The sequence below is a fragment of the Triticum aestivum genome, chromosome 3D (genome assembly GCF_018294505.1).
Source record: "Triticum aestivum cultivar Chinese Spring chromosome 3D, IWGSC CS RefSeq v2.1, whole genome shotgun sequence".
NCBI classification, from domain to species: domain Eukaryota; kingdom Viridiplantae; phylum Streptophyta; class Magnoliopsida; order Poales; family Poaceae; genus Triticum; species Triticum aestivum.
In genome coordinates, this window is record NC_057802.1 from 46,013,775 (window position 1) to 46,030,326 (window position 16,552).

Sequence of the window (16,552 nt, forward strand, 5' to 3'; positions counted from 1 at the left end):
AACAAAAGCAGAAAATTTGTCGCACTGCAACCTACATTCATGAAATAGCTACAACTAATTATAACTATAGGGATGTTCACGGCAAGGACTAATTGCAGCCACGTCCATAGCTACCACCCGTGGGATGTCCGTGAGCACCTCCGATGCCTCGGCCACCGGCACGGCCACGCCCTTGGACATGGCCATGGGCATCCCCATGGCCACCGCCAGCGCTATGTAAGACCACGTCCATGGCGCGTTGATATCCTTCCTCTGGCTCCTCTAACTCCTAGGCAAGCTCCTCCACGGTCAACTCCATCTGTGCAACCTCCTCAATGACTAGCACCATCTGCGTCTACCATGTTTATGTTTGTCAGTTCTACTGTGAGTGTATCCAAAATCAACTTAACAAAGTAGAAAACTAGCAGATCGATTTAATTTCGTATGCATGTAAAAAACAAGCACATTTCACCGATGAATGGTAGTTACCATGGTTACATTGATCTCTTGCTGCCGAAACTTCGACAAGTCCCTAAGAAGTACACCTACTCGTGATGGTATTGCCACTCTCTCGGCTTCTTTGGGCAGTGATGAATCTCCAATCAATACGTCTTCTGCTCCTAAAGATATTGCCATGCAGTCAGCTTCTCCTGACACATTCTCTGCATAGTAGGTAACACCACAACAAACATCAGTTCAGCCAAGCGACTTTGGTTTGTTCTGTAAAACACATGATTACAATAATAAATAAATTTACACGGGATAAAAATAGAGACACTTTCAATTAGCCCACTTTGCACTTAATTATAAGATGTAGATCCACGTTTATTATATTTTCCTATCCTAATGAAGTAATGAGGGCTTCACGTCTGTGTCTTTTTAAATAAGGGAGCAGAACAACAACAACAACAACAACAACAACAACAACAACAACAACAAAGCCCTTAGTCCCAAACAAGTTGGGGTAGGCTAGAGATGAAATTCATAAGATATCGCGACCAACTCATGGCTCTCGCACATGGTTAGCAAGCTTCCACGCACCCCTGTTCATAGCTACTTCTTTGGTGATACTCCTATCCTTCAGGTCACTCTTAACGGACTCCTCCCATGTCAAATTCGGTCTACCCCGACCTCGCTCGACATTCTCCGCACGCTTTAACCGTCCGCTATGTACTGGAGCAGACCAATCCGGTATAAGTGTATCCAGAATCGACAAAACGAACCAAAATTCTAGTCCATCAACACACAAAAAACTAGTCACAACTCAATGGCTGGGAGCACACCAAGGAATCAAATCACCACAAAGGTCTATAAATGGAACATCATCTAGTCTACTAGAAATTAGGAACTACAAATATGATAAAGCATGTTTATTCATCATGTCTCCAAGGCTATGTCCCAGAGCAAGTGGCAGAGGAGAGGACCTAGTAAAAATAGGAATTTACCATCACACTTGTAGCCGAGAAGATACACCACCACCACGTGTTGTCGCATGGCTGGAGTCCCACGCATACAAGGTCCTAGGAAACCTACATGTTGGGACGCTAACCACCAGTTCACACCGACTGAGAGGCACAGGTCCACGTGCACACAACAACAGGACTAACCTGCTTGTACATCAACACAAGTCAAATATCAACTAAACATCACACAACACCTACACTTATGCATGCCTTGGTAAGAAGGACTAAAAATGTAATGTGATCTAGTAGGTAGTAGCAACTAGAAACCAATTCTTTCATGATGCTTGGATACCTAATAATGCTTTGTTAATATGTAGGCAAGCATTTCATAGAACAGAGAAACAGTCTACACCTACAAGTACAATATAATTCAATGATTCGTAAAAGTAGCATTTTAGATGTTCAAAGCCATAGACAATTTATAAATGGCTACCACATGGCTCCAGAATAAAGCAAACAAGCTTCTAAATTCTAAACAGGGATGAGTTATTTTGAGCGTCAAAATGTAAAACTCAAGGAAATCGGTACCGAAATACTGATAAGCAAATAACCAATACAAGGAGCTATTAGCTAGTCAATCAATCAAAACATATCAAATATCTTGAAACACCCAACAATGTACATTTTTCACACATGTGCAGCAGTTGGTAACTTGGCATGCATACATCATAGCAGATTACGTAAGCTAACAAATAAACTTGAGCTACACCTGCTATGCTAATGGAAAAACAATTGCACCCATAATAGCAGATTCAGAAACGAAAGCATTCGTGCATGTCAGGATATCAGACCTGTAGTATTCATGTCAGAAACTTTATGCTAGGGATCACTAGATGAGGAACTAATTCAAATTTCATAGAAATTTCGCCAAAGCAAGATTATATAAGCCCACCCAAATCTTCACTCCCAGTCAGCTAGAACAAACAAGATTATACATGATGCACTTGTTTTTTTCTACAAGCAGAAAAAACTCTTAGTCCAAAAGCAACAACACAAACACTGGCTGATTCAGCAATATAACTTTTAGCTAGGGGAGAAGAACGAGAGGATTGCAACCTAAAGACTAGGACATCAAGTACAAAATAAACTTTTGCGTTGATACAACAGTTGAAATCTTTACACCGTAACAATATAAACGGCAGACAAAGAGACTCGGGAGGACTCACCTTTAATTTTTGTAGACATCGTTGTATTAGGGTGACAGTGGAGAGCTGGACGAAGACGAGGACCAAACAACACGGCCAGCGGACGCACATGTAGGAGGCAAGACATCCCAATCAACTGACCATTTACATACAACAAAAAAAATTCATTTTATTCTCATTGCATCTGACCAGGCAATGAGGTAGGACTGCTACAGCTGGGATCATGTAAATTCTCTTGTCGGGACTTAGCATAACCCGCTCCGGAACAATATATGGTTATATTAGCCCTTCTCAATGATGTTGCACCAGAGAGAGCTAAGCAATGTCCCGTTTTCAATATATTTACTTGACAAGACAAGTATTTTCACCAAAATACAAAGCCAGAGAGAGCCCTTCGATAAAACTAAACCATACTAGAATAGGGCCCTTTCTATAGGAACCTAAGTGGCCTTGGCACCCAAAGCTATACGCATAGCCATGGCTCTATGATTACGTGCTTAGAGCAAGGGGAGGAAAATGCTCAGGAGGACTCACCTTCAATTTTTGTAGCCATCGCCATTGCAGGGTGACAGTGGAGAGCTGGACAAAGACAATGAGACCAAGCCCAGCCTACATGGCCGGTGAATGCACGCGAGGGAGGCAAGACAACCCAATTAACTGCCCAACTACATACAGTGAAAAAGTTAAGCTACAATACCGCCTCTGGTCCTAATATATATACAGCTACCGGCTGCGGCCAGAGACACACCGAAAACACCTAGGGTTTTGCCTCATCTCACAACTTGCGCCGCCATCGTAGTCTACTCCATCCCAAACGCCGGCGTGCATCGGCGCGTGGGAGAGCAGGTCTCCGGAACCGTTCGTCTTTGCGATCCTGCACCGGGAGAGGACGAATTAGGTTTTTGGGAAGCGCTGTGCGCGACTGCTCAAATTCGTCATCACGGGTCGTCTTCCGTCCAAGTCGGGCGGTGCTACTCATCGTCGTATTCATCGCCGTCAGCAGCAGATCGTCGCCAACATCGCCATCAACACTGTCGCACCCATAATAGCTAACGATCAGTACGTCCAACATCCTCTGTTCATGTCTGTTTCTACAGCTATTGTTACGTGTTTGCTGCTGTTATGCATGTCTTGCTGTTCTTCTAATTTGCTAGATTATTGCATGCTAGTATCTCTTCTAGTCATGAATTATTTACTGGAATTAATCATGAACTTGCCTAATATTCCAACAGGAACTTTGGATGCTAGTTGAGTTAAACCATTTCCCCGAGAGGAATATAGGAATTCGGCTATAACAACATTCTATGTAGAGTCGCAAAAACTGGGAATTGATCAAATACAGGAGCAGGTAGATGGCAATGGCAGTTTTACAAACCCAATGACACTTGCTTGAGCTACAAATTATAAGTTGGAAACTGGTAAGATTAAAACTTAGTGAACTGGGTATTTCAAAACGTCAATGTCACTTAGCAGTGTACTCCTAGTATTGTCTTGTACTTCAAGTTGATCGTGTACTGTTTTAATATATGCCCACGAGGCGCAAATAATACATCAACAATTCCACAGTCTCCCCCTCTGTTCTTTGTACAGACGTGCTTTTCTTTTGCTTTTCTTTGTGAATGGATGGACGCGCTTTGGGAAATTTACCGATCGACATACTTATTACCGTGCGCTGGACCGCTGGCGCTGGTCACGCAGAAACACACGGTCACCGCCGTGTATCTTATCGGGGTCACTCACGGTCGGGCCGCGCTTTCGCTTTACGCCGGAAACGGCAAGTTTCCAAGCCCGGAAGGAGGCGCGGTGACCCAAACACGTCCCAGACCGGCAACGCAGCCGCCGCTTTTGTTTTCTTCCACGCGCACCGCAGCAGAGGATCGGTGACTGGCTTGCTTTCCGGTCGGGCGTGACGGGCGGACCGGTCGCCGTATTAGCTGACTGAACTGCTACTGCTACAGTCACACGGTACACTGGAGGGGGTCGGGATCGCTGCCTCGTGGAAGCAGCAGGGTAGTCAAAAAAGCTATAGTCGCCGCCGAAGCTTCCCGGAATTTGCACCGCATTTCGTCTGTACGGCGGCGCGTGGCCACGGACTATCACTAGAGGAGAGGAGAGCACACCCGAGTTCACAGTTTCAGTCTCAGTTGTTACAGCCTTTGCCTGGAAGGACCAAGAAGAAGAAGAACAGTATACGTGCCACACAAGGTACTTTAGAATGCTTCTCCTGCTACGATCGAGCCCCTTTTGCCGGCACCACGGACTGACTTGCTGCTCGATCCCTTCTTCTTCTAGCCAAGAGAAGATGGGGCGCGGGAGGACGGAGATGAAGAAGATCCAGAACGATGTGTCACGGCGGGCCACCTTCGGCAAGCGCCGCCGCGGCCTGCTGAAGAAGGCGCACGAGCTCGCCGTACTCTGCGGCGTCGACCTCGGCCTCCTCGTCTTCGACGACGACGGCGCCGGCAAGCTGTTCGACTACTGCGCCCCTAACACAAGGTCCGCCCTCCGCCCGTTCCGTCACGCCTAATTTGGATTTGGTTCTAGCTAGCTTGTGAGGTGCCTCTCTGCTACCTTGTTGACCAACCTCCCAATTGATTCTTCTGTTTATAGTGCAAGTGTGGATGTGTGTTGTGATTCATTCCGGTCCGGACAAGCGAAACTCTGCATTATGGTTTTGATGAACATATATACCGATTACTGAACCTGCATCCTTTGCGAGTGCCAACCGGCCATCTTTGACATCGTCCTAGCTAGGCTCCTAGCCAGCCACAGTATTGGCAATTGGCATGCTCGAATTGGGTTTTGTGATCAAGTTAGTCAGATGATGCTTTTGAATTTAGCTCTGATCTTAATCTTCTGCTCAGATTCAGATGCTTATGTTCATATTCAGTCTACAAACATGTTTATACCTGACTTGTCATTTTTAAGCTGGAGCGAGCTAATTGAGCGCTACGAGAGCATCACCAAACACCAGTTCCAGTTCCAGGGCCAGGGGATACATCATGATGATCATCAGGTCAATAAACAAAGAGAACACATCCAGTCATGTACAACATCCAGTACATACACTCATAGTTAACTGCATGCTTGCCTTCTGATTGGTCTATGCGATTCTTTGCACACAGCAGCAACCGTCGGCGGATATCATCGCAGGGCTGAGGCGTGAGGGTGACCATCTGGAGGCCAGCGTGACGAGGCAGACCGGAGAAAACCTGTCATCCACTGCGACGGCGGCGGAACTCGACGAACTGGAGCAGCGGCTGGAGTGCGTGCTGGGTAAAGTCCGTGAAACGAAGGTACACACACGTCCTGCACTGCACGAAACTGTGGTGCTCACATGCTCAGTGTTTGAGTGAACTGCATGACTTTCTCGTGTATGTGTAGGACAAGTTGCTGGAGCAGCAGTTGGGCGAATCACACCACAAGGTAAGTAGTGTAATCCTTTTTAGGAGAACCAAAATCGATTCAGAGGCACACAAAGCAATTTTTCATCCGGAATTTAATTGTGAATGACATTGTGCATATGACACGTAGGTGCACATCTTGGAGGACCAGAACAGCTTCCTTCGCCGCCTGGTAATTGTGAATGACATCGCTGCCTGCCTGCTGAGCTGCTATGTATACTGGCTTCCTGAATGTGTCTTCACTCTTTGTCAGATGGGCGAGGAGGGGCAGCAACGTGCTGCTGTGGAGGCGTCCGCGGTGCCGCCGAAGCTACCGGAGGTGGAGGAGGAGGAATTGACGACGCTGCGGCTGTGGCCGCGGCAGCTCCCCGACGTGTAAGGCATAGGCCTCAAGCCCAGCCTGCAACTCTCCATACTTGAGTTGCCTGTGTGCATGTGGCTGCGGGTTGCTTGGATCGATCACGCCTTATTTTCAGGAAGTCCTTTGTGATAGTTGATAACCTCGGGACGAGACTTGAGGAACCGGTAGAACTCCTCGTCCGGCGGAGATACTCCACGTAGCCTCGCCCGCTCTTGAGGTGTAAAGTCTGCAAAAAAGCCGTATTTCTTTTGCACAGACGAGGAGTGGTGTGAGTCGAGTTCCTCGACTCTGGCCTTGAACAGTTGAAACCGCATGGCCTTCTCTTCCTCGTCGAAGTATGTTTTGTTGTACTTCTTCATCCAGTCCTCGAACTCCGCCTCCATGTCCCGCTGTTCCTTCAGGGGCTCGCTGCCACCAGTCGCCTCATGCCCGGCATTCCGATCATCGCACACCTCGTCGCTGATGATCTTTCCGGGCTTCATGTCAGTCACCTCCTTCCTGGCCTTCTCGTCCCCAATCACCTTGCAAGCTGACTCATCGGTGTCTTTCTTGAGATACAGAAACGCGAATCCACCGGATGACGCAGCCGCGGATACAGCGGCGCCACCGACGGCGAGGTTCCTCCAGGAGTGGAGAAAGCGTGCCGGCCTCCCCGCAGCCGATCCTCGGGTCCCCAGCGCTTGTGCGTGCGCGCGTGGCGAGAACCTCCGTGTGAGGAGCGAACCGAGGGCCCGGAGAGACATGGTTGCGACCGCCCCACTCTTCGATTTCCGTTTCCCTCGTCTCCGCCGCGGCAGCCGCCTCGCCTCGATTCTAAGGCTTGGCGGACCTTCGCTCGTGTCTAAGTTTTGTAGTACTATTGCATTGCGGTGCATGTCAACGTCAGGTGAGGGCCTTGTTTCAAGGTACTTTGGGCTAAATAGCGTTTTACTGTGTGGGCGTTGTTGGGCCGGGCTTTAGAGCAACTCCAACGCGATGACCCAAATGGACACATGCTTTGTCCGCCTATTGTTTGTTTGGGTCGGTTAAGTGAACAGACGAGATCGCTTTTTGATTTTGGGTCGGCATGTGCGTCGAACGGGAGATACACCAATATTTACCCGTGTCCAAAGAAAAAAATATATGATAAACACGTGGCCGAAAATAACCTTAATAACACATAATTAAAATAAATGGCTGGTCAAAGTCCACTTAAACATTAATTAAATAATAATAAAACTCCGGGCCGCACGCTACCCTAGGCATCCGTCTTGGCCTTGCCCTTGCCGTCGTTGTCGCCGCCGGTGAGGTCGATGAAGACAGGAGGAGGACCAGCCCATCCGAACGCGGTTTGATAGGCCGCTAAGGTAGCCTCCTCCGGCGTATGCCACGGCGGCGCTCCTCCTCCTCATCCTCAAGGCACAGTGGCTCGGCGTCTGCTACGGCGGCGGCATTGCGGTGAGGGGCGCACTCCTCCTCCTCACCCTCAAGGCGTAGTACTGCCTCCCCGCCGCGGCGCAACTGCCGCTCACCGCCGGCTTCCTCCTCGGCGAGTCAATGCGCGTGTACTGCCAGTGCCACCGAGCCTGGTGGACTGGTATGTACAACTGCTACCGCTCCCGCGATGGCGAGCCACGTCTAGTCGGCGGAGGAGGAAGCGGCGGGGAAGAGCTCGCCGAGCTGAACCTCCCCCTCCCCTTCCTCTTCCCGCTGAAGAAGCCCATGGCTGGTGGCTGGCTGGCTGGCTAGGGTTTTCTGGTCACCAGCGAGAAAGCAAGCGTGGCCAGATGTGGACGGTGAGATGGAAGTGGATGAGGCCGGCCCCGCCGCACGCTTCCATTAAAAAGGACGGGCATGTGGCCCTTTCACACACTACCAGGCGGACCCGAGGTAGGTCACCATGTTTAATATGACCGCGTGTGGTGGTTGGTTGACCGACATGTGGGGCCGCAGCGGACAACGAGGGGACGCACGGCGTCTCCGCTTTATGTTCGCGCCAACACATTTCAGGGCCAATTTTGGGGCTAAAATGCGTCGGCACGAATACGAAGCGGACGCATTTTGGGGTTGGTCGTCGCGTTAGACCGACGTTTTTGTCCGCGGCGAGCCAAATGGATATGGACGGACGAAATGGGTCTCTTGTTGGAGTTGCTCTTATATTGCACTTAGGCCTTGTATAATGCAAGGTGCTTAGGAGAGGTGTTTGAAGAAATAAACTAGGCTTTTCCTTAAGCAACAGTGCTTATTCGTAAGGGTAGATACTTAACTAGGCGTCTCTCCTATAGAAACAGACACTGATACTTTAGAAAAACTCGGTTTATTTTTCTAAACATCTTCCTAAGACCTTGTACAATGCAAGGTGCTTAGGAGATGTGCTTGGAGAAATAAATTAGATTTTTCTGAGCACCGGTGCTTATTTGTATAGGGCAAACGCTTAATTAGGCGTCCCTCTTATAAAAGTTGACATGTGTGCTTGAGAAAAATCAGATTTATTTTTATAATCACCTCCCTAAATGCCTAGCATTGTACAAGGCCTAACCATCTAGCATTGTACAAGGCCCTACGAGGCGTCCATATGTGGATGCAGCGCCAGGGCTATTTCACTCGCTAGAGACTTAACTCAGAGCATCTCCACCCGGCCCCCCAAAGCCCCTAGGCCACCCTTTTTTATCGCTGGTGACAAAAAAATGCCCAGCCGCGCCCCAGGAGCCCAAATTTCGCCAGTTTGGGTCAAAATTGGTGCCCGCAGACCCATGATGAACCCAGCGTGCTGGGGGCCGACCGGGGGTGCCGGGGAAAAGAAAAATGACGCAAAAACATCCCGCGCCAGATTCCCACCCCGTGGGCCCGCCGAGTCAGCGACTAGGCATCGTCATCCTCATCTCCTCGCCTCGGCTTCCATGTGAATCAATGCAAAGGCTGCCGCCGGTCAGCCTTCCATTGATCACGGGCGGCGCAGTGATGGCGAGCCGCCGCGTGTCCCGCCCTTTCCAGGAGATGGTCGCCAGGACTGCATGCGGGAGCAGATGGAACGCCAGCACAGCGCTCTGGAGGAGATCGCCGCACAGCGGCGCGGCCGCAACGACGGCGGCGCCGAGCCAGCCGGCCCGCAGCGGTGATCCAGGGCAGGGCCGCAGCAATCCCGAAGGACGGGCCGCTGATACGTCTCCGTCGTATCTATAATTTTTTATTGTTCCATGCCAATATTATACAACTTTCATATACTTTTTGGCAACTTTTTATACTATTTTTGGGACTAACATATTGATCCAGTGTCAGTTCCTGTTTGTTGCATGTTTTATGTTTCGCAGAAACTCCATATCAAACAGAATCCAAACGGGATAAAAACGGACGAAGAATATTTTTAGAATATTTGGAGAATATGGGAAGAAGAATCAACGCGAGACGGTGCCCGAGGGGGGCACGAGGCAGGGGGGCGCGCCTGCCCCCCTCGTGGGCCCCCCGTAAGGCGGTTGCTGCTCTTCTTTGGCCGCAAAAAAGCTAATTTTCGGGCAAAATCTCGGCGAAGGTTTCATACTTGTTCTAGGTAAAGCAAACGTTAAGCGTGCGTAGAGTTGTATCGGTGGTCGATAGAACTTGAGGGAATATTTGTTCTACCTTTAGCTCCTCGTTGGGTTCGACACTCTTACTTATCGAAAGAGGCTACAATTGATCCCCTATACTTGTGGGTTATCAGCCGCCGAGCGACGTCGACGACTACACCGCCTTCTACAAACTCGTCGGCATGAACAACTAGATTAGTTTTTTTAAAATATCAATGAAATCGCCTATATTTCGTCCAAATCAACCAAATTTCATTGACTTTCGGTTTTAAAATTAGTTTTTGGCCGATGCCGTTGTGGTCGCCGCTGGGAACGACCCCCCCTCCCCCCCAAAGCTGAAATGTTCATCGACGACATCCCAAAAGGCGCTATTTTCGCCCCAAAAAACACCTTTGGGGGGCCAAACGGCTGGAGATGCTCTCAGTCTCGCCTCTGGCGCGCCCGAATAGGCCTTCGAGTACCGTAGCTGCCATGTGATCTTTTTTGGGGCACGACTATACCTCTCTTTCAGCGAGAACGAGCATGCACTGGCCTAAAGGAGAGGCTACTGGTCCGGCCAGCGCTGGGAGGAATGCTGGCTTTTTCTTTCCTTTTTTGTTTTATTATTCTTATTTACACTTCTGAAATAGGAACCTATTATATTTCAAAATAAGTTAGTGCAGTGTTAAAAAAGGTTTGTGATATATGTTGACTGAAGAAAATGTTAACAACACTACGAAAGAATGTTCATGACATTTCAAAATAGTTATACATTGTAAAAAATGTTTGCATAATTCAAAATTTTCATAACTTTAAGTGAATGTACGTGAAATTCAAAAATAAATCATGTGTTTCAAATATGATCATCACATTTTTAAAACATTTATATAATGTAAAATATATCTCGGCATAGTATAAAAAAGTTTTTCTCACATTCAAAATATGTTCGTGAAACTTTAAAGAAATATTCACATGTTTCAGAAAAAATTGTGACATTTATAAAAAAATGATATACAATGTAAAGAAAATGTTTGCGTAGCTTTAAAAAATGTTTATTGTCATGTACACCGTGTTTTTGTAAAACGGTCAACGTGCATCAAAAAAATATTCCACATGTACACTAAAAGTGTACAATGTGTATTAGGAAAGTAGAAAGTTGTTGAAAAAAAACCCGAAGAAAACCATGAAAAAATGCATAAAACCAGAAGAAAAACGGTGAAGAAACACAAAAAATAAAAAAAACAATGTTAATGCAATCAATGTTGTTTCCAAAATCTATCGCAATTATCATTTGGTGGTGTTTCTAAAATTAATGCAACTAACTCACACTTTTGCAAGTAGTAGTTAATCGTGCATGTGCCATGTATGCCCAATTCAATAGTATATCAGGGAGCATACGTTTTCGCATTCCACTATGATTTCTCTCTCATTTCGCTACACGGAAGTTGCCTAAGTTTGGTCTTTCGAAATCTAAGCTATGTCATGTGCAAGTTTGACGGTGGTCAGTTTGCATCGAATGCAGACCTGCACTGGCACCATCATTTATCCACTCAAAGGACGTGTCGCACCCTTCGGTTTTAGATTTTCAGTTTGCATCGAACGCATATGCACCATCGATTGGGTGGTTTGGTCGTGTGTTGTTTCTACACTATCGGGATTTTGTCAGCCATTGAGTACGAAACATGGTTTGCGTCCTCATTGGTGCATGAACACACTTTCTCCCACTTTTTATTTAGTAGAATAGGTCATGACATGATATCGTGAAGTAGAAAAAAAATTACCAGGGTAGACCATTGTGGAAGTTATTTATGTAGTTAATATTGTTTCTAAGATTTATTTCAGTTAATGTGATCAATGTTGTTTTGAAAATCTATCACAATTATTAATATATGATGTTTCTTAAATCAATTAAAATTAATGTAATTAGTGGTGCTTTCATTATGTCAATGATGTGATGAATACATCATTGGAGCGTTGTGTAGCATTGAATATAGGTGGTTGAATGGCTGAAATTATTTGGATTCATCTAACTCGCGCTTTTATAAGTAGTATATACTCTCTGTCCATAGTAAATATAAGACGTTTCAGAGGTAGTACTCCATCCGTCCCAAAATATAAGACCATTTTTTACACTAATCCGTCTCAAAATATAAGATCATTTTTGACACTATTTTGGGATGGAGGGAGTAGTGGATAGTAGATACAATGCTCTCCCCTTCCATGTACTCCCTCCGTCCGGAAATACTTGTCGGAGAAATGTATGAAAATGGATGTATCTAGAACTAAAACACACCTAGTAGATACATCCACTTCTCGGACGAGTATTTTTGGACGGAGGGAGTATACCCTATAAAAAAAAGTAATTCCCGTAGGAGTTGCCTTACTCAAACCGGGCTTTGTGCAGCATCCGGCGGGCAGGACAAAAAAACCTGGAGGCCCAGTTGCGGCAGGGCCCACACGAGGAGCCCTAATGCTTGAAGGCGTTAATTGGTGGGTCGGACTCTAGCGGCACCTGCCGGAGCGTAGGCGACCAGGGCCGCAGGCCAGCAGCCAAGGAGCGAGGGGTTGGACAGGGACTCCAGCAGCGCCGGCCGGAGCGCACCAGGCAAGGTCTCTCTTCTTCTGCTTCCCCGAGTTGTATCTCTCTCTCTCTCTTCCTCTGCTACCTCTGTATCTCAATTTCATTCAATATATAGATCGTGAACACGGCGGCTCTAGGCCATCGGCGGGGCGGCAAACGGTGACTGGGATTCGAGTGCCGCCGGCCGAAGCGAGCCTGACCAGATCGAGCCGACGAGGGATTGAGGGTTGGGGTCGAGCAGCGGCGCAGTGATTAGGCGGCGCGAAGGACTTGAGGAGAGGTAATAATTTTCTCCTGTCTCCTACTTAAAAGGGGAACTTTTTTCCCCCATTTGACCCACAAAGTCCCGATTTTTGCTACTTCAGTTTAATCCGAATCAAGAGGAACAAGCATAATCGCATGGTGACTCCGTATTTTTAAAGCTAAAAGAATTGTCTCTTTCTTTCTCTCAAAGCTGCACTGTATCTTGAAATCCCGCCCCCAAACAAATAGTGTTTTGATTAACAACTATGCCGTGTATGCAATATGAAGTTTGATCATTGTACAAAAATTCATCTCAACCATCAAGTAATGCAATCTTTTTCCTTGTTCAAAATCAGGGCTTTTGGTCAGGTATGGGAAGGACTGGAACCTTCGATCCACTGCTGGGGACCATGACTAAGGCGCCTGATGGGATAGGAACAGCCTTGTTATCACGCACCCAGAGTCATATGTACAGGGTGTGGCGACAGATCGAACCTGTAGTCTGCCTTGGAGCAGCTGTTGGTCTCTGTTGGGCAGCTTGGAGCTACTACGCACGCAAGTCATGTCTGCGCACCTACGGTCGGTACATGAACGGCAAGACAAGCGGCCCGGTGGTCGGCCGGGATGACGAGATCGACAGTCATTTCCATTCTCTGCTGCAAGACCAAGAATTGTGTGGCACTCGTCGGAGCCCCAGGGGTTGGCAAGACGGCCATCGCCGAGGGCCTGGCGCAGTGGATTGCTGCTGGGAAGGTCCCTGCCGAGCTTTCCAAGGCACGTGTCGTGGAGGTTGATCTGGGGGCGATGGTGGCCGGCACCGTATTACGTGGCATGTTTGAGAGCCGTTTGAAGACCGTGATAAAGGAGGCGGAGAATTCAGGCGGCAAGATTATTCTCTTCATTGACGAGATGCACATGCTGATTGGCGCTGGTGATAAATGGGGAAGCAATGATGCTGCCAATATTCTGAAACCCGCGTTGGCCCGTGGTCGTATCCGCTGTGTGGGCGCGACAACTTTTGATGATTACCGCAAGTACATCGAGAAGGATGCAGCGCTCGAACGGCGGTTCCAGAAGGTGCATGTTGAAGAACCGAGCACACAGGCGACCATTGCCATTCTGCGGGGCATAAAGCAGCAGTATGAACTGCACCATAGCTTGGAAATCCAAGATGCCGCTATTGTTGCTGCTGCAGAGCTCGCTGGCCGCTACATCACTGGTGAGGAATTATTTTACTCGTATTGTTTCTTGATTGAGGTGATCAGTAGAAGCATAACCTCACCTAGCTACTTAGGAAGTACTCCCTCTGTATCAAAATATAAGACGTTTTTTGACAGTGTCATAGTGTCAAAAAACGTCTTGTATTTTGATACAGAGGGAGTATAACAAAAAGAAAGAAAAAGAAATGCATGCTTAATTGGTCATGGTCAGATGCCCATCCCTGTTGAGGTCTACTAGCTCATGTGCCTATCCTGTTGAGGTTTACTAGCTCATGTGCCCATCCTTGTTAAGGTTTACTAGCCCATGTGTTAATCTTGCTATCTACGTGAAGGTTGTGATGTGCACTTCAAGGGCAAGAATGATCACATTAGAGCACCATGGAGTAACTATGTTATCTTACCTTGGATACATGAAGTTGAAATAATCTATGAATCTTGATTAAGGTTCTAATTAATCCGTGACAGTCATATGTATAAATTAACGGGGTAACCTGAACTGCAACGTTTCTTCTCTGCCGAGTTGCACTTGTCAGTGGCAAGAATGCTATATGTTGTAGTACAATGTCAATGGGTTTTATCACTGGATGTATTTGTAGGTCGTCAGTTTCCTGATAAGGCTATTGATCTGATTGATGCGGCGTGTGCTACTGCAAAGAAAATGATGCAGATTGACAGTCAAGAAAAGGAAGAGGACACCGTGAAGAAAGCAATTGTTGCACCAAATCATGTCGCACAAGTGAGCATTCTCTTCCTAATGACTTTTGTGTACCATTTCGATCAATGAGATGTGTTTTTCATGCAAATTCTAACTTTGTCATTTGAAGGCTGTGAGCCGATGCACCGGAATTCCTGTCTCTACGCTTGATCAAGAGGAGAAGGATAGGTTAATCCACCTAGCGGATAGACTTCATGAGCGAGTTGTTGGCCAGGATGAAGCGGTAAATCTGGTTGCAGAAGCAGTCTTACGTTCCAGGGCTGGCCTTGATCAGCCTGGCCAACCAATAGGCTCGTTCCTCTTCTTAGGATTGACTGGTGTTGGAAAGACAGAGCTTGCAAAAGCTCTTGCCGAGCAGCTATTCGACAGTGAGAAAATGTTGGTTCGCATTGACATGTCTGAATATGTTGGGTTTGGAGCTGTGGCGCGCCTAATTGGAGCTGCACCAAGGTTTACTTTGTATACTGTATGCTCATTACGTTATGATATCATCAGTATGGATCTTTCATTTGACTGATGCTAATGCTTCTTTTATAACTTCTTAAAGCTGCATTGGCTATGATGATGGTGGACAACTGACTGAAATAGTGAGGAGGCGCCCATATAGTGTCATCCTTTTTGACGAGGTGGAGAAGGCAGATCCCTTGGTGCTGAACGTTTTTATTCAACTTCTTGATGATGGTGTTCTGACTGATGGCAAAGGCCGGACCGTTGATTTCAAGAATACTATCATCATTATGACCTCAAATCTAGGAGCAGAGCACCTAACAGCTGGAATGGCTGGAGAAAGCACAATGGAAGCTGCAAAGGACCTTGTGATGAAAAAGGTTTGTGAATACCATATCTGCTGCTGTTAAGCTCTACTAGTGTGACCTACTGACGTGTCATATATATATATATATATATATATATATATATATATATATATATATATATATATTTGTTGGTGCAGGTTCAGAAACACTTTAAGCCTGAATTTCTGAACAGACTGAGCGAGGTGGTGATATTTGAGCCACTTCTGCATGACAAACTGAAGGAGATTGTAAAAATTCAGATGAAAAGTGTCACTGCAAGGGTAGCTGCCAAGAGCATCTCTCTGTCTGCAAGCGATGCTGCGTTGGACGTCATATTGTTGGAATCATGCAACCTAGTAAGCACAGTTTCTTTTCGAAGTTATCAAAATATTTAGGTCCTGTTTTCATACCCTCTCCTGTCTGTCTGTCTGTATGGTTTGGTAACAATGCATGCTTGGTCTCTGGCAGATGTATGGCGCAAGGCCCATAAGGAGGTGGGTGCAGAAGAATGTGATGACAGTGCTGTCCCGGATGCTGCTCAAAGGTGAAGCCGTTGAAGGCTCAACTATCGTCATTGATGCTACGGATGACAAAAGGGGGCTCAGGTACGAAGTGGTAAATCCACAAGGCAAGAGTCCAGTGGTGGAACTTTCCTGTGACAAGAGCTATGTTGCGGCGGTGACCAATCCCAAGCCATGACAAAGGTACATAACCCCTGCTAGCTGTTGTTTCTCGCTGAGTGCCTGAACTCCATAACCTTGCTGAACACAAATAGCAGAGGTAGAAGAAGCATGTAAATTGTAGCAAAGGCAGAATGCATGCCCTACTTGGTTGTAGCCACACCATTTCAAACACCCTTTGACGTTTTCTTGGTAGGAGGAGATCTGTAAATTGCCAATATCTTACTAGTATCTTATAGACACCATGTATGCCTTTATGCTCTTAGCAGTAGCATAGACACTAACCCTGTGAACTGTGATTGTGTGTGATGAGATTGATGGTTAGAGGCAACAGGGAGGAAGCTCCTTTCTCTCATTACAGCACACGTGATGATTAACGGAAATGGAATTGCAGTTGAGCTATGGGATGAGGCTTTTGCACCCATCCTGTTTGCATCAATTGTCGT

General features: G+C 46.9%; 2 protein-coding genes across 5 annotated transcripts in view; both read left to right on the top strand.

The window, feature by feature from the left end:
* Positions 1-4,632: 4,632 nt before the first annotated feature.
* LOC123074044 (MADS-box transcription factor 29) lies at positions 4,633-6,734 on the top strand. 3 transcript variants are annotated; one of them, XM_044496994.1, is made up of 7 exons: positions 4,633-4,792; positions 4,880-5,083; positions 5,516-5,603; positions 5,713-5,883; positions 5,972-6,013; positions 6,122-6,163; positions 6,245-6,734. In XM_044496994.1, exons 2-7 carry the CDS (start codon positions 4,890-4,892, stop codon positions 6,368-6,370), a joined length of 663 nt encoding a protein of 220 aa, XP_044352929.1. In that variant the 5' UTR covers positions 4,633-4,792; positions 4,880-4,889; the 3' UTR covers positions 6,371-6,734. The 3 variants fall into 3 exon arrangements, with proteins under 3 accessions (XP_044352929.1, XP_044352930.1, XP_044352928.1); XM_044496995.1 differs by having other exon boundaries at positions 5,716-5,883; XM_044496993.1 differs by having other exon boundaries at positions 6,122-6,734.
* Positions 6,735-12,336: 5,602 nt separating this feature from the next.
* LOC123077267 (chaperone protein ClpB1) overlaps positions 12,337-16,552 on the top strand; it is a 5,949-nt gene continuing 1,733 nt past the window's right edge. Inside the window, exons 1-8 of one of the 2 annotated variants that reach the window (XM_044499507.1) lie at positions 12,337-12,483; positions 12,570-12,734; positions 13,054-13,916; positions 14,514-14,653; positions 14,742-15,082; positions 15,180-15,459; positions 15,585-15,782; positions 15,895-16,130. In XM_044499507.1, coding sequence (XP_044355442.1) covers positions 13,322-13,916; positions 14,514-14,653; positions 14,742-15,082; positions 15,180-15,459; positions 15,585-15,782; positions 15,895-16,125 — 1,785 coding nt within the window. In that variant the 5' untranslated portion in view covers positions 12,337-12,483; positions 12,570-12,734; positions 13,054-13,321 and the 3' untranslated portion in view covers positions 16,126-16,130. Of the gene's footprint in view, positions 12,484-12,569; positions 12,735-13,053; positions 13,917-14,513; positions 14,654-14,741; positions 15,083-15,179; positions 15,460-15,584; positions 15,783-15,894; positions 16,210-16,552 lie in introns of those variants that run through there. The other variant, XM_044499506.1, reaches the window with a different exon arrangement.

Coding starts and splice junctions, on each gene's coding strand:
- LOC123074044 (XM_044496993.1), top strand. CDS start 4,890: ATGGGGCGCGGGAGGACGGAGATGAAGAAGATCCAGAACGATGTGTCA. Junction 5,604..5,712: donor TACATCATGATGATCATCAG/GTCAATAAACAA, acceptor CTTTGCACACAG/CAGCAACCGTCGGCGGATAT. Junction 6,014..6,121: donor TGGGCGAATCACACCACAAG/GTAAGTAGTGTA, acceptor TATGACACGTAG/GTGCACATCTTGGAGGACCA.